A 23,829-nucleotide genomic window follows, 5' to 3' on the forward strand; every position below is an offset into this window, starting at 1 on the left:
CAATGACCATATCTCTCCAGCATCCAGAAGACCAAATAGGTGCCCAGTCCTGAGAAGCCTGCCTGTGAAAAATAAAGAGAAAGCCAGAGGGAGCTCAGTGGCTGTTCTGCTTCAAGACTGTTCTTTCCAGGGCCTGGCCTGGTGGCTGACACCTGTAATCCCAGCACTTTCAGAGGCTGAGACAGGCAGATCACTTGAGGTCAGAAGTTCAAGACCAGCCTGGCCAAAATGGCAAAATCCCATCTCTACTAAAAATACAAAAATTAGTTGGCATGGTGTCACATACCTGTAATTCCAGCTATTTGAGAGGCTGAGGCAGGAGAATCACTTGAACCCAGGAGGTGGAGGTTTCAGTGAGCCAAGATCATGCCATTGCACTCCAGCCTGGGCAACAAAGTGAGACTCTGACTAAAAAAAAAAAAAGACTGTTCTTTTCAAAGGGGAAGATGGAAGGAACAGAGTGGGAGGGACAGTGTGTAGAAATAAGGTGAGAGGCATAAGCCCAACTTCTCCCACTCTTTTCCTTCCTCTAACCCAAACCATTGGCATCTTCCCTACTCCTAGCCTGAGGCTATCTAGGACATGACAGACCACAGCAGATCTCAAAGAGTCTACAGTACTTATCTTGGAGGAGGGTCCCCAATGTATTCTGAAGAGAAACTCAACTTACTCCTCACCCCTCCCAAAGAAGGACTAGGGAGAACAGTACCATCAGAGGAGCACTGAGGAAAGTCAGAAGTTTTATGTCAGAGAATGCCTTGCCAAATGGGCAAAGGCTCAGGAAACAAGCTCAAGTGTTGGATGGATCAGCTTGAAATGGTTTTTAGCTGTTTGTTCCTTGCAGCAGAGAAAGGCAGCTCTGGCCTAGCCACCTCCTTACCATATACTGGGGGAGGCTGTACAGCATTCCCTGGTAGAGGATTTCACATGGCGTTTCTGGTACCACCTCTTCCCCCTATGGCAAGAAATACATGGTTTGCCAAGGCCACATTCCAGGTGACCAAAGGCTTTATTTTCTTGGTTGTGAAGGGTGACCTGAAAAGAGCACTAAGCTGGGAGTCAGATCTAGGTTCCTACCCTAGCTGTGTTAATGACTCACTGTACAACCTTAGATAAGTACATTCATTCTCTGAGTCCTAGTTTACTCTTCAATAGGACCATCAGGCTGGCCTGGATGGCCTCTTAGGACCTGGGATACTGGAACAGATGCTCCATATAGAAGCACTTCCCATGGGTCAATCTGAGGCTAAGAACTTTAGAACGTTCCTATAAGCCTGGAAGGAGAGGTAGGTGGCTCAACAGTGAGGGTTTAAAAGGAAGTTGGGTAACCTATGGCCTGGAGAAACAGGAAGGAATATTAGCAAAGATGCTTTTAAGTGGATAGAAATGATTTTCTTCCCCTCTCCATTGGCCACTACATCACTTTCTCCTTTCTGACACGCTCCCCCATATACAAATATCTCTGTCCCATTGATGACATTAACTAAGCCTTTTATAAGAGTGGGGATGCTGGGGCCTCAGGAGCCCAATAGGCTGCTCAGGTCACTGTCATCTTTCACCAATGCAGTTCCCCTTCTCCCATAAGGTCGCTCTATTACAGGGCAAGGGAGGGGTCACTGCCATGAGACTCTGAGGCAGGGAAGAATAACCAGGCTCCTCCTGTCCCACATAATTCATCTACTGCTTAAATTGACATAAATCCTAAATGGACATTCAACAGAACCTGGCAATTCTGGCATGTTTGCCTTCCTGCTCTCCACAAGGCTGATTTCATACCATCTTCCTTCTCCTCAAACCAATTCCTTTGCCCCATCATCCCTAAACAGTTGCTGACCCTCCCTCACTCTTCATGGAGAAAACATAAGCAATCAGACAGGCACACACTCATCTTCTCAACACCAAATCTATAAAGAATCTTATTCCTTCCTCTTGACATGATGGATGAACTGCCTGTGCTTCTAACAAACGCCAGTCTCCTACTGGTACTCAGGATCTCACACCCGTTTGCTTTGTTGAATGCTTAGGTCCTACAATTATCTCCTCTCTTGGGTCATTTATTTTAGGACACAAAAAAATGCTCTAGTATCTCTCATCTATAAAACATCCTTCCCTTGACCTTATATTCTCCTTCAGCTACCGTCTACTTTCTCTCTTCCTCTTCACAAAACTATTAGATCATCTACTTCCTTTCTTGACATTCCCTTCAACACACTCCAATTAGGCTTTTGGTCCCACTACTTCACTTAGAGTTGCTCTTCTCTTCATGTTGCCAAATCCAATGGGCACCTTTGTTCTTACCACATGCCACTTATTAGTAGCATTTTACCTAGCAGATCACTTCTTTTTTCTTGACTTTCTTTTCTTAGCTTTTATGATGCTATCATAATCTCTTGGATTTCCAGCCACTTCACTATCCTTCTCATACTCTTCTGGCTCCTTTTCTGACACATCCCTCCCCACTCAACATGCTGGTGTGTCCCAGGGCTTTGTCCTGTGTTCCATCCTCCGCTTTGTCTCTACTCCCTCTCTGGGTTATCTCAGCCAGTTTTATGGCCTTTAATTAACACTGCCTATAAGTGTTACAAGCAACTCTCAAATTTATTTCTCAAAGCCAGCCTTCTCCCTAGAATTCTAGACTTGTATTTCCAATTGCCTGCAACTCCACATTCTAATGGGCATCTAAAACTTAGTATGACCAAAACAGAACTCTTGATATTCCCCCCACATCCTGGCAAGTGGTACTTATTCTTGATTCCTCTCTTTGCCTCTCTATCCACATCCAAATGCACTGCAAATCTTGTCAGCTGTACCTCCAAATTCAGGTCAGCATCATCTCTCACCTTGACTATTTCAAGGGTTTCCTTGCTAATCTCCCTGGAGTGCTTCTTCTACGCTTTTCTGGTCCAGTCTTTACATAGAAGCTAATGTTTTTAAAAACATAAATGAGATCATGTCACTCTCCTGCATAAAATCTCCAAAGGCTTCCTTCTATTTGACTGTGAGTCAACTTCGAGCTCCCTACCTTTGCTTACAGGTCCTCTGCCAAGTGGCCTGAGGCCACCTCTCTGACTCCACCTCTAGGATCCAGGCCCTCGGCCCTGTGGTCCAGCCACAACAGCCTTCTTTCATTACCCCTGACACTCTGAGCCTACTTTCCCCTTACTAAGGCTGTTCTCTCTGGAATGCTCTTTCCCCTGATGCTCCTATGGCTAGCTCCCTGTCCCTCAGATCTTTGCTTAAATGTCACCTTCTCAGAGGTCTGCCTTCTCTGACTGCCCAATCTTAAGCAGTCTACTGATGCTTCTTTCATTGCATCCTGTTTAAATTTTCTTCATTTTATCTACCATTCTCTGAGAGTTTGGTTTACTTAACTTTCGTTTTTTATCTTTCTTTCCCAACTTCAATATATCATGAAAGCGGGGACCTTGTCTTGCCTGGGACACAGTTAGAGCCCAATATGCTAAATGAATGCATGCACACATGCTCTGTGACAGCACAGCATACAGACTTTCTTCTACCCTCCTCCTATGCAGGACCTCCTTAGCTCACCAAAGACATAGGGCATTTCTCCAGCTCCTCTTCATTCTTGATCTGCACATCTGCGATGGAGATATACTTGTGCTGACAAGATAAGGAGACATCAACAAGGGCTGAGAGCCTCATTCACATGTGTACCAGTCTCTTACTTAAATTCCCCAAAGGCAAGGAAATGTTCTGCTAATGGGTTTGTCACCCCATATAGACATGAACTTTTTCAAGGCAGGAGTCTTTATCACCTCTGCATCATCACCACAAGTGCTTTGTGCACAGTGTTTCTGTTTATTCTGCTTCTATATTTGCTGAAGAGCAGCAAATTCCTAAGCATTTACCTTCAAACAAAGTGCAAGGGGAAACAGAAATAGGTCCCCTGCCCCTGGACCACTGCCCTGAGAGTTTTGATGTGTGTGTATGTATGACGGAGTGATGACTCCAAGCATACAATGGATACAGAGCAGGCTCCTACTCAACCCTGGGCCTTTGAAAGTTAATGGGCTTACTGAGAGAGAGAAGTGAAAGGAAAAGAAGCAAGGAATGAGAAGAGAGCGAGAAGGAAGAGGAAAAAGAAATGAGAGGAAGAAAGGAGAATTTAAAAATCTATCTGAATATAGGAAACTGAGTAAGTAGGGAGAGACCTAATTTTTCCTATTTGGTCAAAAGGAGTGCAGGGGAAATGCAGAAGGTCCAGAAAGAGTTTGATATAAGAGCTCTACCCAGTGTCCAGCAGCCTGGTAATCTGACCTGCCTTGATGGCTCCTTATCCCTGAATACTGCGAGCCCACCCCGGTCACCTGCTTTAGGGTCTTCACACTCTCATGGATGGGCCTGGGTAATCCAACCAATGTATCTGTGTCCCTGTAAAAGGCCAGACATACCAGATCATAAGCTTCCAAAGTACAGAGAACTGCTGATACCCCAATACCCCTCTAGAGTCACATGGACCATGCTACTTTCAACCTCTACCCCTAGTACCTTGGACCTTCTCTGCAAGCTTGCAGGTCCCCAATCAGTGCTTCAGGACACAAAAATAATAATGGTACACAGAAATGTTCTTGGAAATCCGGAGATTTTTATAGTCTTTTGGGTACTCACTTGGTGTGGGAGTGGTAGGTTCCTACTTAAAAGGATATATAGCCCAATGACACCTTGACTCTGAAACCCCACTAAGAAAGCCTCAATTTTCAAGAGGCCAATGGGAAGGATTCATGTTGATGGGGAAATGGGGGAAGACGGGATCTATTCTGACCATATCTCTTTTTCACAGAATTTTAGCCCATTAGAGCAGGAAGAGCCCATGGAAACACCTAATCCAACATCATTATAAAACAATTGGGCCGGGCGCGGTGGCTCAAGCCTGTAATCCCAGCACTTTGGGAGGCCGAGGCGGGTGGATCACGAGGTCAACAGATCGAGACCATCCTGGTCAACATGGTGAAACCCCGTCTCTACTAAAAATACAAAAAATTAGCTGGGCATGGTGGCACGTGCCTGTAATCCCAGCTACTCAGGAGGCTGAGGCAGGAGAATTGCTTGAACCCAGGAGGTGGAGGTTGCGGTGAGCCGAGATTGTGCCATTGCACTCCAGCCTGGGTAACAAGAGCAAAACTCTGTCTCAAAAAAAAAAAAAAAAAATTAAGGCCCAAAAGAGAAATGATTTGTTGCTCTAAGTCCTACAGTTAGCTAAAACACAAAAGTTCTTTGAGGAAAAGTGGAAGAAACTCAAGGAAAAAAAAGCCCATAGGAAGTACCCAAAGTAGTCACTGGGAGTTGTCCATGGCCTGGGTGCTCTAGGTTGCATTATGACTACCAGGCACCATTCCTCATTACAAGCTACCTGCTCCTCTGGCCCCCTAGGAACGACTCTATAGCTAGTTCCAACCATTTAGTCACTTACTGGCCCAGGGTGAATCCGATGAACTTGTTCCTGCTCATCTCCAAGAAGTGCTCAATGTCCTTCTGTCTGAGAGGATGATGGAAAGACCAATCCCAGAAAAGGGAAGAAAAGCACACTTTGAGAGAGAGAGAATCTTTCTGGGCTCCTGCCCCTCCAAATCAGAGGACAGAAGCACTGGAGAGAAAGGTAGCAATCAACAGACAGAATTTCAAACTCAGACTAACTTAACGAGTCTTGAATACATAGACTACTCCATCTTGGGCCTTTGGTGACTGAAACCTCAAAGCATAGGGGACCCTGATGCTATTAAACCTACCTGACCTTTGGAGCCCAGGGCAGGCCCTTGGGAAAAGCCACCCGCTCAGCAGAGAGGGGTGCCTGTGAGGGTGGAGGTGGCACCAGAGGGTCCTGCTCTAGCAGGTCTAATTCTCCATCCAAGGTTCTTTCTCCATCACCAGCAGACTCCTCTTCCTCCTCTGCGGCTGGCTCCTCAGTCTTGAAGAGATCCCTTTCATTGTAGATGTCCAGGCTGTCCTGCTTAGTGAGGAGTTGCTGGAGGGGAAAGAAGGGAGGGTAGGCACACAGAGATCTCACTCTGGGCATCCTTGCCTTAGGCCACCTGATATCCACAGGCCTCCAGATTTCAGGGAACATGGAATCTAAACACAGCCCTTGTGAAAATATCCCATTCCATACCTCAACCCTACTGTCCCCACCGGGCCCAATAACAGGACAAGAAGTTCTCAGGCAACCATGCCATTAGCCAGAGAACAGAGCATAGATAATCCCAAAGTCACAGTTATTTAGTTTTCAGAAAGCATTGATGCCTTTTTTTTGCCAGCACTTTCCTTCCTAATTATGCTCTGCTTAGGTGAACATTCAATTAGTTTGCCTTCTGTGAAAATACACCAGCTGGCTGACTGAGGAAGAGGAGGACAGAAGCTTACTGCTAGGCAGAGGGAAGCAAGTTTGGAATTTTAAATCTTGTCACAAAGAAAAGAAGATTGGACAGAAATAAGCCAAAAAGTTAACAGTGACTGTCTCTGGTTGTTAAGATTGTGGGTGATTTTTCTTTTCTCCCTTCGTCACATTTTTATATTTGTTCCAAATTTTCTACAATGAGTAAGCATTACTTTGTAAAACAAAAATAAAGGTTAAAAAATTGCATTGCAGATAATGGAGACTGGATTACTGAGCACTACTGTCCAGTCCTGTTGATAAACTGGCAGGCAGGGCAGTTTGTAAGAACATAGTCAGGTCTCAGTATAACCTGTCATTCTGACCTTTTCAGGACAGCAGACTATAGTCATGTGCTGCACAATGATGCTTCAGTCAACAATGGACTGCATATATAATTGTGGACCCATAAGATTACAATACTGTATTTTTACTGTGCCCTTTTCTAGGTTGAGATACACAAACACCATTGGGTTACAATTGCATATGGTTTTCAGAACAGTAATCTTCTGTACACATTTGTAGTCTAGGAGCAATAGGCTATATGCCTAGGTATGCAGTAGGCTATACCATACCACTCTATGATGTTTGCTCAGTGATAAAACTGCATAATGACACATATTTTAGATCATATCCATGTCACTAAGTGTCACATAGCTATATACATAGAACCCTACCCAGTCATCTCTTAAATGTAAGCCTTTGGTTCCAGGGCTGGTTAAGAATGTGGCTGGCTGACAGTAAACCCTCCTGCTATCTCAAAATAGTAAAATGCCTTACATCCCAGAAAAATGGATTTTCTTGGAGCCCTGTTCAGGTGCCCTGGGTCCCTATCCCCAGGATTATACCCTTAATTGTTGTTCAGAATGTAAGAAACTCCAGGCACTGAGGTCCAGGCCAATGATTCTGTAACAAGACATGGCTATACAATGTGATATCACAGTGTTATATCACAACAGCCCAGGGGCTGTCAGGGCTGGTGGATAGAGGCTCTAAGGTTTCAGGTTGGTCATAGGGCCAACCTGGGCAGGATGAGCCAGGTCATTTACTGCCTTTTCCTACCACACCCAGAGTAGCTTAGAATCTTGATTTTTGGCCAGTCATAGTACCACTGTTTGCTTCAGTCCATACCCTTCGAGAGCCACGGCGGCCTCGCAGCTTGGAGGGTGGGGGTGCCAGCTGAGATTCCCCCAGGTCAAGAGTGTAAGAAGGCGGGGAGGCAGCACGCATGCTCTTCACCACCTGGATACTGTCTTCAGCCAGTGGAGGCAGGCCCAATTCTGCCCGCTTCTGTACTTTGAGAGTCTGTAGATGCTCAAATCCACCGAGGGTAAACTAAGGAAGAAGCAGAAAAGGGGCAAAGAGAGGAAGGGAGAGAAGTAACAGAGAGCCAAGGTCAGGGAAACATGGATGAAAAGAAAGAGCCACAAGCTCCAGTCCCTTCAGACCTTCTCTTTAATGAGGAAGCAGTATAAGCAGGAAGAGGCAAATGTGGTTACCATCCCCACAGCAACTGAGGAGCTCAGGGGCCAGGAGAAAGCATTATTTACTGCCCCAGTATGGGAGGGAAACATCACCAGAAGTTAGGAAAGAGATTCCTGGGGCCCTCCTCAAAAAAAAAAAAAAAAAAAAAAAGGAAACCATCTCCCTTTATTTATTTATTTTTTTTTTTGAGACAGAGTTTTGCTCTTGTTACCCAGGCTGGAGTGCAATGGCGCGATCTCGGCTCACCGCAACCTCCGCCTCCTGGGTTCAGGCAATTCTCCTGCCTCAGCCTCCTGAGTAGCTGGGCCATCTCCCTTTTTAAGGAACACATCCAGATGCTATAAACCCCCAGAGTCACTCAATTTCCCCTGTAGTCAAGAGGCAGTTCCTCCTATTAGGCCTGCCTTGGGAGATGGGAGCCAAAGATGAAGGAGGTTGAATAAGTAGTAACAAAACTGCAGCCACATATTTATAAGAATTTCACTATTTAAAAAAAAAAGCAAATCCTGGTCAGGTACAGTGGCTCATGCCTATAATCCCAATATTTTAGGAAGCCAAGCTAAAAGGATCACTTGAGACCAGGAGTTCAAGACCAGCCTGAGCAACACCAGGAGACCTGACTGTACAAAAAAAAAAAAATTTTATTAAAAAATAGAGCACAAATCCTCTGTTTATCTGGAGGGATGGCAGGCACTCACCCCAACCTTTTATAGCTAGAGAAATTGAAGCTCAGAGAGTTGCCCAAAGTTTCTCAGCATCAGCAAAGACCAGATCTACCAACTTTCAACCAGTGTTCTTTCCATCAAACATTGGCTTTATCAAGAGAAGGTACCACTGACACCCCCAGTTTATGGAGTGGCATCTCCTATTCATCCAATAGAAACACGAAACCTAAATAAAAAACAAACAACAACAACAACAAAAAAAAAAAAAACAAAGAAAAGAAGTAAAATAAATAAATAAATAAATAAATAAATAAAAGAAACAAGAAATCTATTCTAACATAGAATATCTGATGTCTCTAGGACAGCCTTGTTGCCCCTCCGTATTAGCAGTTGGCTAAGGGCTGCTCTATTCTGCTCCCTGGCTCAAGCCTCCTGCAATAAGACTAGAAGAAACTGAGGCGGCATAGGGCATTGCTGATCTTATAATGTGGGAGTGGGGAGAATCACTCACCATGACCACCTTCCAGAGCAGGAGCAGGACCTTCTTTATGGGGAAGTGAGGAGCCAGGCCACTGCAGAACTTGGTAACCATGGAGAAGAGTAGAAGGGCAAAAGGCTCCTCATTATGCATGAAGAAACCTAGGGGTGAGGAGAAAGTGGAGTCAGAAAATAAGGATGAGGCAGCTAAAACCTTGTTCCTGTAAACCTGATTCTGGACACACAGTGGAAGGCACTCACCTCCCCTGAAGAATTCCAGAGTACTTGGTCCTGAGAAGGAGGCTTAGCCCCCAGAAGGAAGCCCCTCAAGGGCAGGAAGGGAGGCCATGGAATTAAAATGCCTTAGGCCCCAGAGTTTAGGGTGATGCTTTGGGGGTAGATGCCAAACTAGAAGTAACAATAATGAAGACACTGCTTTCTGGATAAAGGACTCAGTGTAATTCACTTTCCCACATCAATAAATATATTTTTAAAGTCCCATAGGCCTTCATATCCTATCCCTCTCAGATGACAAAGCAACTTACATTTGAATAGAACTCAGTTTTCAAGGTGATTCAACTCATTTTTTTCATGTGGGATTCATAATGGAGTGGGAGAGAAATGGCTATCCCCACTTATAACCAAGGAAACCAAGGCATAGAGAAGTTACATGACTGGTCCTAGCTCATAGATACAGAGGGGCAATCAAGCCCAGCCCTCGTGCCTGCCATGCAGTATCTCTGCCCTAAAAGAAAGGATATTAATTTTAAAAAAGAAAACAAAAGGAAAAAGGACTGTCTGCCTCTCCTAGGCAGATGCTCTGCTTCCCTTCTCCCTTTTAGCACCCCATCCACACCTTCCACAAGTGCCATTTCTTACTTAATTCAGTGCGGAAGGTCTCCCGGGCTGTCCTCCACCCACAGGGGTCTGTCTCTCGCTCCAGGCGAATATTTTCCACCATTAGGTACATAACACTCAGCAGCACCCTGGGGTTACAGAAGAGTCACAAGAGGTTCCCAAGGCAATTCCCAGCCCACATTCAGACACCTCAGGGATGGTCTCTGTGGGAGCCCAACCCAGTGAGATTAGATAGAGGGCAACTTCCTAATTGTCTGAGTCATCTGCGATTTGGGGAAATGGTAACCCAGGTGTTAAATCATCCGCCCTGTTCTAAGCCCATAGTCAGCCCCACTCACCGGAGCTCTGTGCTGTCAGCTATGGAGACAGCTGGTTTCCGAAGGGCACTGCTACAGGCCTGGCTGTTGCTGCCATGGGGAGGAAAAAAAGAATGGAATGATAAGACCTCTTTTCTCTCTGTGCTCTTACTTATCACACACACAAACATGAGTGCCTGCCATTCCCTAGCTAGGCAGCCACTAATGAAACTAGTCTAGGGTAAAGGAGCCGACAAAATTCCCCTGCCACCTTAGTGAACTCTTATCTATAGTGAAGACAGGCAAGGGCAGGATCTGTGGTATCCATGACTCTTGCATTCCCCACTGTGCTTAGTACTGTGCTGTACATAAAACAGATGCTAAGAAACACCCGATGAATAATAAGCAGATTGTACCCTATCTCAAACTCCTGGGTGATGGACATGAGACAAAACAAGGGGTCACTTAGTGGTGGTAGCAGCAAATAAGGCCACCTTTAGAACTATAGCCCATGAGGGAAAGAAATGGGCACAGTGACAGGAAAAAATTGATTTCCTGTCTTTCCTGGGTCATGCACTCAAAACAGTTTCCCTCTTGAATTCCAGAGTTAGGCTGAGCTAAGAAAGTCCTTGAATAAAAAGACCCACTCAGGATAGGCCCCTGAAGTCCAGGATTAAAGCTGTAAGTGAGACCGAAGCTACAGATGTATCTAACCTCTGGGAGGGAAAACAATATCAGAGAACATGGCTGGATGTAACTGTTAATGAGCTTTGGGCTGAGGTGAGAGTAGACTCAGTTCCTCACAGGGGGCCTCTATAGTGAGGGAACCAGCATAGAACATGAGGCCACTTTAAGGAATGGGGGTTGTCTAGGTCAGCCCTTCCCCTAAGGCTTCTCACTCAATTTCCATGTGGAGTAGCTCCAGGAAGGTGGAGAAGGTCCCCATCTGATACAGCAGGAAGCAGTTGTACCTGGACCAGTGTAGCACATCGACCTCTGAATCACATTCCCCAAAAGTACCTAAAGGACCAGACAGTTGTTACAGGGGTTGAGGGGTAGCAGTATCCCAGTTCTTTCTACCCTGCACCATGATCTTCAGATTTTCCTATAATACTCTGCCCAGTAATTAGGCTGACATAGGTATGACAGGGACCCCAAGAACTTCCTGGAATGAGTCAGGGGAGAGGAGAGGTAGTCTCCACGGTTAGGTCCAATGTGCTCATCAATGGCTTGTCATCTTAAGGGTGGGTTCTCCCAGAAGCAGATCCTGAGGTAAGTAAGGATTCCAGTGTAAGTAGCTTATTTGGGAACTGTTCCCAGGAATCATCAGTAGAGACAGGAAAGAAAAGGAAGCCAAAAAAGTTCATTCAGGGATAACTTTGGAAACAGTATAAAACACACAACTCATAGTTATTCTATCCAAGAGGGGTGCGATAGTCAGACTATCCATCTACTAACTCCTGTCAGTCATTGGATAAGGGGTGCTAAACTAGAGAAGCACACTGATTCCCTATACTTCCTGGCTGCCCTGTATGGGCTGCAGAGAAGGCCCTTGGGCAGAAGCTGGGCATGGTGACACATGCCTATAATCCTAGCTACTTGGGAGGCTGGGGCAGGAGAATAGCTCGAGCCTATAAGTTCAACCAGCCAGGGCAACATAGTGACACTTTGTTTTAAAAAACTTAAATATAGCAGGGCGCGGTGGCTCAAGCCTGTAATCCCAGCACTTTGGGAGGCCGAGGCGGGTGGATCACAAGGTCAAGAGATCGAGACCATCCTGGTCAACATGGTGAAACCCCATCTCTACTAAAAATACAAAAAATTAGCTGGGCATGGTGGTGTGTGCCTGTAATCCCAGCCATTCAGGAGGCTGAGTCAGGAGAATTGCCTGAACCCAGGAGGCGGAGGTTGCGGTGAGCCGAGATCGCGCCATTGCACTCCAGCCTGGGTAACAAGAGAGAAACTCTGTCTCAAAAAAAAAAAAAAAAAAAAAAAAAAAACTTAAATATATATAAAGTTCTTGGGCAAACATATGAAGGTAATTGCAGTTGGAAGTTGGCCAGAACACCAGACCCAAGAGATACAGGAGGACATAGTCCTATTTGCTAGTCTTCTCTTCACCTAATGTCCACTCTTTCCCCTCTTCATTTATTTATTATTTTTTTCTTTTACAATTTTTTCTTTTCACTCCCAGCTGCTTGGTTCTATTAACAAGTCTCATTATGTATGATTGAAGGGCTTATTTTCACTAGTCCAGCTAGGCTATCTCATTTCCCTCTCCAACACCTGGCTAACGGGTTTCTTCTGGGAAGCTTTCCCCAATTACTCTGTTTAGTTCTGATCATCTCCAAATTACTCACAGCATCCACTCCTGCAGCTATGTTGGCTTGAACTTTCAAAATGCCAATGAGAAGCAATGCAAGGGGTCCATGTGTATTTGACACTTTCCTATTTCTTCTCAGTTTTGGGGCCAGGCCACAGTTGATGTCTTGTCTCCATGATCAGCTGGTGGTATATCATCAGCTCTGGCCACACTGATCCTCTTTGCTAGTATTCATATATGATTACAGTACAGGGTAGGGAAAAGAAGAACCCTATAAAAAAATTCTGACATGCCTGGTAAGACAAAGGTAGATCCCAAGGGATCCAGAACAGCACTCAACACTATCTAATCTTCCTTATAAGCACAGGTTACTCCTAGCACATGACAAGATCTGTCCTTGAGAGGCAAGAAAGCTTGCTTTCCCAGAATAGCCTGCTTCATCTCAGTCCTCATAATGCCACTTCCACTTCCCTCTCTATCCTCTACCCCTCTGAAACTATCAAGGGTGGTCACTCACCTTGGGCCAGGTAGAGAACAGCCCGGGCCACCTTCAGTCGCTGTTCCCTACTGACCACCTCCAGCCGGTCCAAGAGTCCCATTATATAGGCCTTTTGGGCATCTTCTTCCAACTCCAGCCATTCCTTGCCCTGCACTGGGAATAAAAGGCCAAATACAACCAGTGTCAGCTACTGCCACTCTTCCTGGAAAGGCTCCTCATAGCATACCCACCTCTGATCTCAGCACCCTCTAAAATTATTTTCTCCAAAAGCTTTCCTTATTTCGCTGAGAAAGAATAAGGGATGGGAAAAGGACCCAAAATGTTCTGGCCTGAACCCAGTCTATAGCCTCATCTTCTTCAATATCCCCTCTATCCTCCACACACTGCCTATACTGTCCTGTCTCTCTGCCTTTCCTCAAAGAATTCCCTCTGTTTCCCTACACATTCAATTCCTAGTCATACTTATAGACCCAATACAAAATGACCTCTTTCCTACTCTTACATGCCCAATATAAAATGACCTTTTCCAATAAATGCTCCAGTCAAATACTTGGCTTCCAAAACACTTTTTTTTTTTTTTTTTTTGAGACAGAGTTTCTCTCTTGTTACCCAGGCTGGAGTGCAATGGCACGATCTCGGCTCATCACAACCTCCGCCTCCTGGGTTCAGGCAATTCTCCTGCCTCAGCCTCCTGAGTTACTGGGATTACAGGCACGCACCACCATGCCCAGCTAATTTTTTTTATTTTTAGTAGAGTTGGGGTTTCACCATGTTGACCAGGATGGTCTCGATCTCTTGACCTCGTGATCCACCCGCCTCGGCCTCCCAAAGTGCTGGGATTACAGGCGTGAGCCACCACGCCCGGCCCCCAAGACACTTTTAAAACTTTTCTGACACAGCATTTTCCTCCTGGATGAGGGTTGCTGAGCTAGAGGAGTACACTGATTCCCTACACTTCCTGGCAGCCCCACATAGGCTGCAGAGAAGGCCCTTGGGCAGAAGCTGGGCATAGTGGCACACGCCTGTAATTGTAGCTACTTGGGAGGCTGGGGTAGGAGGATTGCTTGAGCCTCAGCTAGTTTTGTGATGTGTACATCTTTCCTCTGCTCTCAAACTATAACTTCTTTGTAAAAGCTGCTTCTCACTCCTGCCTCCAGTATCTGACACAGAACAGATATTCACCATACATTTGTTGAACTAAAAATTGAATTGCCAGTGACCAAGTAAGGAAATGGACGAGAATGTCCGAGAATGTCACAGCAAGGGCCAGTGAAATTACTACTGAGAGTGGGGCAGAGTTGAAGATAGAGGTGGAACATTAAGGTCAAGGGTTCTGTCAGGCAGCACAGCACCAGCTTCTCATGTTTTGCTCTCCACTTGAGATACAGAGAACTGTGTATCTCATAAGCAAAAAGGAAAGGCTACATGGTTATGGAGGGTGGGATGGTTAATACTGAGTGTCAACTTGATTGGATTGAAGGATACAAAATATTGATCCTGGGTGTGTCTCTAAGGGTGTTGCCGAGAGATTAACATTTGAGTCAGTGGGCTGGGGATGGCAGATCTACCCCTAATCTGGTGGGCACAATCTAATCATCTGCCAGCAAATATAAAGCAGGCAGAAAAACATGAAAAGGAGAGATGGGCCTAGCCTTCCAGCCTACATCTTTCTCCCATGCTGGATACTTCCTGCCCTAGAACACTGGACTCCAAGAGTTTTGGGACTTGGACTGGCTCTCCTTGCTCCTCAGCTTGCAGACAGCCTAGCTGAGGAGCAAGGAGAGCCAGACCTAGACCTTGTGACAGTGTAAATTAATACTTAATAAACTCCCCTTTATGTATATACATTAGTTCTGTCCCTCTAAGAGAACCCTGACTAATACAGATTTGGTACCAGGAGTGGTTCTAGAGGTTTTGTGGTTTCTGGAGTTGGCTGCTTAATATGATTAGATCCAAAAATGTTAAGAACTTTACTTCTAATAGTATGGAGAACACCAGTAGTCCTTGGAGGAAACTGTTTAGAGAGTTATGCAAAATAAATGCATTTGACACTCTCGACTCACCACTGTGAGAGGCAAGGAGTTTAGTGACTACACATAATACCTTTGACCATATGTGGAGAACCAAGGAACATAAAGAAGCTGTTGGGTTGCTCCTAAGTTCAGTGGACAAAGTGATGAAAGAAAATGATGAACTCAGGAATTCTGTCTCTCAGCTTCAGAAGCAGATACTGAGCCTCAAATCTGCTAAGGTTGCCCTGAGTGAAAGTCTTATCTCCTGTAGAGAAAGAGCTGAAATTGTGGAAAAAGAGACACAAGCTCTTATCATGTGAATGGCTGACCTGCAATGAAAGATGCATTTACATACTTGTCAGATGTCTACTGTTAAAGTGAGGGCATTTATTGGAAAAGAATAGGACCCTGAAACTTAGAATGGGGACATGTGGGAAGACCCTGGTGAAGCTGGGGACACTGAGTTTGTAAACTCTGATCAACCTTTTTTGCTAGAAGGAACAGCTTCCCCATCCCTGGCAGTGGCAACATCTCCTCCCAGACCCACGCTGCCGTCAGCCTTTCCACCATTGTCTGAGGAGACAAACCCTGTGCTGCCTGAAGCAACAGTGATGGCAGTTGCCCTGAAACAGTTGTCAGGCAAGATAATGTTGATCCTCCTCAGAAGCCACCTTGACACCTTTGTTTGCTTCTAGACCTATAACTAGATGAAAGTCCTGGCAGGCCCCTAGAGGTGAGGTTGAGAGTGTGACCCATGAAGAGGTGTCCTACACTCGAAAAGAACTATTTGAGTTCTCCAATTTATATAAACAGAAATCTGGAGAACAGGCATGGGAATGGATAACAAGGGTATGAGATAATGGAGGAAGGAACACAGAGTTGGATCAGGCTGAATTTATTGATTTAGGCCCACTAAGTAGGGACTCTACATTTAATGTTGCAGCTTAGGGAGTTAAAAAGGGTTCTAAGGCCGGGCGCGGTGGCTCAAGCCTGTAATCCCAGCACTTTGGGAGGCCGAGGCGGGTGGATCACGAGGTCAAGAGATCGAGACCATCCTGGTCAACATGGTGAAACCCCGTCTCTACTAAAAATACAAAAAATTAGCTGGGCATGGTGGCGTGTGCCTGTAATCCCAGCTACTTAGGAGGCTGAGGCAGGAGAATTGCCTGAACCCAGGAGGCGGAGGTTGCGGTGAGCCGAGATCGCGCCATTGCACTCCAGCCTGGGCAACAAGAGCGAAACTCCGCCTCAAAAAAAAAAAAAAAAAAAAAAAAAAAAAAAAAAAAAAAAAAAAAAAAGGGTTCTAATAGTTTATTTGCTTAGCTGAAATATGGATTAAAAGATGGCCCACTGTAAGCAAGCTGGAAATGCCTGGTCTCCCTTGGTTTAATGTAGAGGAACGGATCCAAAGGCTTAGGGAGATTGGGATGGTGGAGTGGATTAGTCACTTTAGACCTACTCATCCCAGCTGGGAGGATCCAGACGATACACCCTTGACCAATGCCTTGCAAAATAGATTTGTGAAGGCAGCATCTGCATCTACGAAGAGCCCTATAATTGTTCTTCTCTGTATGTCAGATCTAACAGTGGGAACTGCAGTCACTCAATTACAAAATTTAAATAGAATGAGAATAATTGAATCCCTAGGTGGCAGGGGCCAAGTGGAAGCACTCTACCATCAAAGGCAAGGTGGGCATAGCCACCATAATCAACAGCAGAGACAAAGCAGCAATCAGAATAGTTTGACTCATGTAGAGCTGTGGCATTGGCTAATTAATCACAATGTTCCTAGAACTAAAATTGATAGGAGGCCTACCGCATTCCCACTTAATTTATAAAGCAGAAAACTTCTAGGTCAAATGGACAAAAGACTGATTTGAATTACAAAACAGAAAATCATGGCCCCTCAATCAATTTCCAGACTTGAGTCAATTTATAGACCCAGAACCCCTTGAATGAGGGGAGGCCAGGTTCCCTTTAGGAAGGACCCCCTCTATATTACCAACAATTTATGCAGTGAATCTTTCTCCCATCCTTCCCCAAGGAGACCGCTGGCCTTTTACAGGGTAACTGTGCACTGGGAAAAGGAAATGATTAGATATTTCAGGGACTACTGGATACTGGTTCTGAGCTGACATTGATTCCAGGGAACCCAAAACATCACTGTTGTCCTCCAGTTAAAGTAAGGGCTTATTAAGGAGGTCAAGTAATTCATGGAGCTTTAGCTCAGGTCCAACTTACAGTGGGTCCATGGACTCATCCTGTGCCAGAATGCATAATTGGCATAGATGTTCTTAATAGCTGGCAAAACCCCCACATTGGGTCCCTGACAGGTAGGGTGAGAGTTACTGTGGTGGGAAAGGACAAATGGAAGCCATTACAGCTACCTCTACCTAGAAAAATAGCAAATGAAAAACATCACATCCCTGGAGGGATTACAGACATTAGCACCATCATTGAGGACTTGAAAGACACAGGGGTGGTGATTCCCACCACATCCCTGTTCAACTGTCACATTTGGCCTCTGCAGAAGATAGCTGAATCTTGGAGAATGACAGTGGATTATCATAAGCTTAACCAAGCGGTGACTCCAGTTGCAGCTGCTATACCAGATGTGGTTTCACTGCTTGAGCAAATTAACACATCTCCTGGTACCTGGTATGCGACCACCTACTTGGCAAATACCTTTTTCTCCATTCCTGTCCATAAGGCCCACCAGAAGCAATTTGCCTCCAGCTGGCAAGGCCAGCAATATACCTTTACTGTCCTACCTCAGGGGTATATCAACTCTCTGGCTTGGAGTCATAATCTTATTTGGAGAGAACTTGATCGCTTTTTGTTTCCACAAGATATCACACTGGTCCATTACATTGATTACATTATGCTGATTAGATCCAGTGAGCAAGAAGTAGCAAACACACTGGACGTATTGGTGAGACATTTGTGTACCAGAGGATGGGAAATAAATCTGATTAAAATTCAGGAATCTTCTACCTCAGTAAAATTCCTAGGGGTCCAGTGCTGTGGGGCCTGTCAAGATATTCCTTCTAAGGTAAAGGGTAAGTTGCTTCATTGGGCCCTTCCTACAACCAAGAAAGAAGCACAATGCCTAGTGGGCCTATTTGGATTTTGGAGGCAACACATTCCTCATTTGGGTGTGTTACTCCAGCCCATTTATCGAGTGACCCAAAAGGCTTCCAGAATCGGAGAAGGCTCTGCAACAGGTCCAGGCTGCTGTGTAAGCTGCTCTGGCAGTTGGACCATATGACCCAGCAGATTCAATGGTATTTGAGGTGTCAGTGGCAGATGGGGATGATGTTTGCAGCACTGGGCAGGCCTCCATAGGTGAATTACAGCAGAGGCTTCTAGGATTTTAGACCAAGGCCCTGCCATCTTCTGCAGATAACTACTTTCCTTTTGAGAGATAGCTCTTGACCTGTTACTGGTCTTTGGCAGAAACTGAATATTTATCAAGTCACCATGCGACTTGAACTGCCTATCATGAACTGGGTGCTTTCTGACCCACCAAGCCATAAAGTAAGTCGTGCACAGTAGCATTCCATCATCAAATGGAAGTGATTAGGCTCAAGCAGGTCCTGAAGGCACAAGTAAATTACATAAGGAAGTGGATCAAATGCCCATGGTTTCCAGTCCTGCCACTCTGTCTTCTTTCCCCCAGCCTGCTCCAATGGCCTCATGGGGAGTTCCTTATGATCAGTTGACAGAGGAAGAGAAGACTGGGGCCTGGTTCACAGATGGTTCTGCGCCATATGCAGGCACCTGACAGTGGACGGCAACAGTACTACAGTCCCTTTCTAGGATATCCCTAAAGGACCGTGGTGAAGGGAAATCTTCCCAGTGGGCAGAACTTTGAGCAGTGCACCTGGTTGTGCACTTTGCATGGAATGATAAATGGCCAGATGTGCTATTAAACACTAATTCATAGGCTGTAGCCAATGGTTTGGCTGGATAGTCAGGCACTTGAAAGAAGCACGATTGAAAAATTGGTGGCAAAGAAATTTGGGGAAGAAATATGTGGATGGACCTCTCCAAGTGGTCAAAAACTGTGAAAATATTTGTATCCCATGTGAATGCTCTAGAATGCCATGTATGTATGCTCTGAATCAGCATCAAATACATGGTACTATTTCTCCCATAATCAGGATTCACCAGTCCAGGAATCAAGGGGTGGAAATAGAAGTGGCACCACTAACCATCACCCCTAGTGATCTACTAGCAAAATTTTTGCTTCCTCTTCCTATGACATTATGTTCTGCTGGCCTAGAGGTTTTAGCTCCAGAGGGAAGAATGCTGCCACAGGAGACACAACAATTTTATTAAAGTGGAAGTTAAGATTGCCACCTGGACACTTTGGGCTCCTTCTACCTTTAAGTCAACAGGTTAAAAAGGGAGTTATAGTGTTGTCTGGGGTGACTGACACAGACTATCAAGATGAAACCAGTCTACTACTCCACAATAGAGGAAAAAAAGAGTATGTGTAGAATACAGGAGATCCATTAGGGCATCTCTCAGTATTACTATGCCCTGTGATTAAGGTCAATGGGAAACTACAACAGCCCACTGACCTTCAGGAATGAAGGTTTGGGTCACTCCACAGGAAAAAAACCACGACCTGCTGAGATGCTTGCTGAAGGCAAAGGGAATACAGAATGGGTAGTAGAAGAAGGTAGTCATCAATACCAGCTACGACCACATGACCAGCTACAAAAATGAGGTTGTCATGAGTATTTCTTCCTTCTTTTGTAAAAAAATATGTTTGTGCATGTATACACTTGTACTAAGAAAATGTCTTCATTTTATTTCTTTTCTCCTTTATCTGTGACATAAGATTTATTGACTTCATATCAGCATTTAAGCATTGCTAACTTTATGTAATAGCATTTGGGTTGGGGATTGGTGCATTTCCAGGTGTACGAAGGATAGTTGTATTATGTTGGGCATAATTACGACCTTATTATTGTCTTTATTTTAAGACTATGTATGATCTCAGGAGATGTGTATGAGTTCAAGTTGACAAGGGGTGGACTTGTGATGGTTAATACTGAGTATCAACTTGATTGGATTGAAGGATACAAAGTACTGGTCCTGGGTGTGTCTGTGAGGGTGTAGCCAAAAGAGATTAACATTTGAGTCAGTGGGCTGGGGAAGGCAGATCCATCCTTAATCTGGTGGGCATGCTCTAATCAGCTGACAGCAAACATAAAACAGGCAGAAAAACATGAAAAGGAGAGATGGGCCCAGCCTCCCAGCCCACATCTTTCTCTCGTGCTGGATGCTTCCCACCCTTGAACATCAGACTCCAAGTTCTTCAGTTTTGGGACTCAGACTAACTCTCCTTGCTCCTCAGCTTGCAGACAGCGTATTGTGGGAACTTGTGATTGTATAACTTAATACTTAATAAACTCCCCTTTATACATATATGTTTATCTATCCTATTAGTTCTGTCCCTCTAAGAGAACCCTAACTAATACAGAGGGGATGAAGGATCATACTTTGTTTTAGCCTTTTACTAGATCAGGCTGGGATATCATAGAAGGAAAAAGCAGGTTTCTGTGAGTAAAGATACGGAATTACCTTGAGTCTTGAAATCTTCTTCAAAGCACCTCCTGTTATTGGTGAATTCCAGGCTCTCAGTGTAACTATACAATTCTGTGGCAGGAAAGAACGTAACAGTCACATTCGGGAGATCCTTAAAGAAGGGGCCCAAGATAGAGAGGGTTGCATGAAAAAGCTAAAGCTTCTAACACATTCCTGTGTCCAATTCAATCCAAAGCCAGCTTCCTCCTTTTCAGAGCAGTTAAAAATAGCCACTTGTGTCCCTGGGTGATTAAACCATCAAACCTGTCCTCCTCCTGCCAGCTGGCTGCTGCAGCAGAGAAGGCAGCCTTCAACATTTGGTGAGGCCAGGAGGAGGACTGGAGCACAGAGAGCTTAATCTCACCACTCCTGTTTCTCAGGGTTGTGATTCCTGCTTTGTCAATCCGACCAGGAACTATGCTATCTCTAAGGGAAGAGGAGGGCAACACAACTCCTGAAACTCAGAGGAAAGATCCTTGTGCTGTTCAAGAAACCAGGGCAAGGGCTGAAAAGTAACTGCTGAATGGCTCTTCAGGATTGGAGCCAGTACATTCTCTCCCTGCTGTTTCCTCAAAGGGTATAGAAGTTTAGATTCCTGCCTACAGCCACTAGGCAGACACTACAAAAAACCATCTAGAAAACAGCTATGATTGCCACAGGACTGCTGTACCCAGGAAAATCTAACTGCTAACAGCAGCCTCTCAATGCAAAATGCAGAAAGCTTATGAGAGATAAAAATGCTGGCCATGGTGTGGTGGCTCATACTGATAGGATTATAATCCCAGCACTTTGGGAGGCTAAGGCAGGAGGATTGCTTGAGGCCAGGGGTTTGAGACTAGTCTGGGCAACATAGCATGACCCCATCTCTACAAAAAGTTTAAACATTAGCCAGGTGTAGTGGCACATGCTTTTTACTAGATCAGGCTGGGATCAGCCTCCAAGTCCTAGTTACTTGGGAGGCTGAGGTGGAAGGATCATTTGAGCTTAGAAGTTTGAGGCTTTAGTAAGTTATGATCATGTCACTGCACTCCAGCCTGGACTCTGTCTGTTAAAAAGGAAAGAAATAAAAATAATGTCCTTTCCAACACACACACACACACACACACACACACACACACACTCACTCTCTCTCTTTCTCTCTCTCTCTCTCTCTAAATATATATATATATACCCTCATCTTACAGAAGATGAAGAACTGAAATAGAGAATTGAAACAGAGAAGTCAACAGATGATAGAACAGATTTCCTTTAAATCTCTGCTCCCTACCTGAGACCCTTCTTGGAAATTTAACTAGGTCACAGGTAATTCACAAAGCAAGAAATTCACCTGTGCTCCGGCCAGCTGTCTAATGGTTGAGAAACACCCTGTCTGGGAGTCAGGGCTTTTGAGCCCTGAGCTCCAGAATCCAGGCGTGACAGAAGCAAATCCCATCTCTGAATTTTAAATTCTTCAGTCATTGGTGGAGGAGGTGAATATATGTATCTTTAAGAATAAAGCAGGCTGGGCGCGGTGGCTCAAGCCTGTAATCCGAGCACTTCGGGAGGCCGAGGTGGGTGGATCACGAGGTCGAGAGATCAAGACCATCCTGGTCAACATGGTGAAACCCCGTCTCTACTAAAGGTGCAAAACATTAGCTGGGCATGGTGGCGCGTGCCTGTAATCCCAGCTACTCCGGAGGCTGAGGCAGGAGAATTGCCTGAACCCAGGAGGCGGAGGTTGCGGTGAGCCGAGATCGCGCCATTGCACTCCAGCCTGGGTAACAAGAGCGAAACTCCGTCTCAAAAAAAAAAAAAAAAAAAAAAAGTAAAGCACTACAAGCCCAATCAGAAAAGTAAGCAAGGCTATTAGGTACCGAACTTTAGTTTTATTCTTTTTTTTTTTTTCTTTTTTTTTGAGACGGAGTTTCGCTCTTGTTACCCAGGCTGGAGTGCAATGGCGCGATCTCGGCTCACCGCAACCTCCGCCTCCTGGGTTCAGGCAATTCTCCTGCCTCAGCCTCCGGAGTAGCTGGGATTACAGGCACGCGCCACCATGCCCAGCTAATGTTTTGCACCTTTAGTAGAGACGGGGTTTCACCATGTTGACCAGGATGGTCTTGATCTCTCGACCTCGTGATCCACCCACCTCGGCCTCCCGAAGTGCTCGGATTACAGGCTTGAGCCACCGCGCCCGGCCTAGTTTTATTCTTTTTATTTTTAAATTTTAGATCTGAATTTTCATATACAGGTAAGTACAGCATAGTACATTTAAGACACCTGTGTACTATCTTCTACGCAGGTAAAAATGTTAGCATTTGTTATATATGCTTTAGACTGTTCCTCAGTCAATCTTATTCCCTTCTCCAGAGGCCACTGCTATAATGAAATTGGTGTGTATCCTTCACATGTCTATTTTTCTACTTTTACTATATGCATAGGTGCCTGTAAACATGATACTGTTCTGTTTAAAATTTTTTTTATCCAAGCAGTACCATATTGTATAAATTCTTGTTACTGCTCTTTTCTCCCAGTTTTATCTTTAGCATTTATTATTAATATATATATTTTTTGAGATGGAGTCTGGCTGTGTCACCTAGGCTGGAGTGCAGTGGTGTGATCTTGGCTTAACTGCAATCTCTGCCTCCCGGGTTCAGGCAATTCTCTTGTCTCAGCCTCCCGAGTAGCTAGGACTACAGGCACATGCCACAATGCCTGGCTAATTTTTATATTTTTAGTAGAGACGTGATTTCACCATATTGGTCAGACCATGTCTCTAAAAAAAAGAAGAAATATCTTTATTTAGATCAATTATTTTAATGGTTATTCAATAGCCTACTGTACTAATAGCTATAGTTTATCCGTTTCCCTACTGACAGGCATTGTAGGTTGTTTTCCAACTTTTTACACTGATAAACAAGGCTGCAATAAATATCTTTCTACATTTTCTTGTGCCCAAGTGTAATTTTCTTTAGAGTGGATATCTAGGAGTAGATTTGTTGGGTCATAATATGTGCACATTTTCAACTCTACAAGATATAAGCAAACTGCTTTTCAATTTTATACTCTGCTCCCCCATGTCTAGCAGTGCATAAAAGTACTAATTTCTCTGCACCCTCACCAACCCCAGGCTTTTAAGTTTTGTAACCTGATGATTGGGAAATAATATTTTATTCTTTTAATTTCCTTTTCCCCATTTACTAATAAAGTTCAACATCTTTTCATGTAGTTATTGACCATTTGGCTTTTTCT

General features: G+C 44.8%; 1 protein-coding gene across 2 annotated transcripts in view; it reads right to left on the reverse strand.

The window, feature by feature from the left end:
* Positions 1–23,829, reverse strand: part of STRIP2 (striatin interacting protein 2) — a 56,384-nt gene that overhangs the window by 25,579 nt on the left and 6,976 nt on the right. Inside the window, exons 3-14 of one of the 2 annotated variants that reach the window (XM_074379076.1) lie at positions 20,599–20,673; positions 13,010–13,144; positions 11,141–11,189; positions 10,212–10,280; positions 9,895–10,001; positions 9,050–9,177; positions 7,520–7,723; positions 5,748–5,983; positions 5,432–5,497; positions 4,329–4,392; positions 3,550–3,621; positions 881–955 (exon numbers count right to left, since the gene is read on the reverse strand). In XM_074379076.1, coding sequence (XP_074235177.1) covers positions 881–955; positions 3,550–3,621; positions 4,329–4,392; positions 5,432–5,497; positions 5,748–5,983; positions 7,520–7,723; positions 9,050–9,177; positions 9,895–10,001; positions 10,212–10,280; positions 11,141–11,189; positions 13,010–13,144; positions 20,599–20,673 — 1,280 coding nt within the window. Of the gene's footprint in view, positions 1–880; positions 956–3,549; positions 3,622–4,328; positions 4,393–5,431; positions 5,498–5,747; positions 5,984–7,519; positions 7,724–9,049; positions 9,178–9,894; positions 10,002–10,211; positions 10,281–11,068; positions 11,190–13,009; positions 13,145–20,598; positions 20,674–23,829 lie in introns of both variants that reach the window. The other variant, XM_039473063.2, reaches the window with a different exon arrangement.

The sequence above is a fragment of the Saimiri boliviensis genome, chromosome 10 (genome assembly GCF_048565385.1).
Source record: "Saimiri boliviensis isolate mSaiBol1 chromosome 10, mSaiBol1.pri, whole genome shotgun sequence".
NCBI lineage: Eukaryota > Metazoa > Chordata > Mammalia > Primates > Cebidae > Saimiri > Saimiri boliviensis.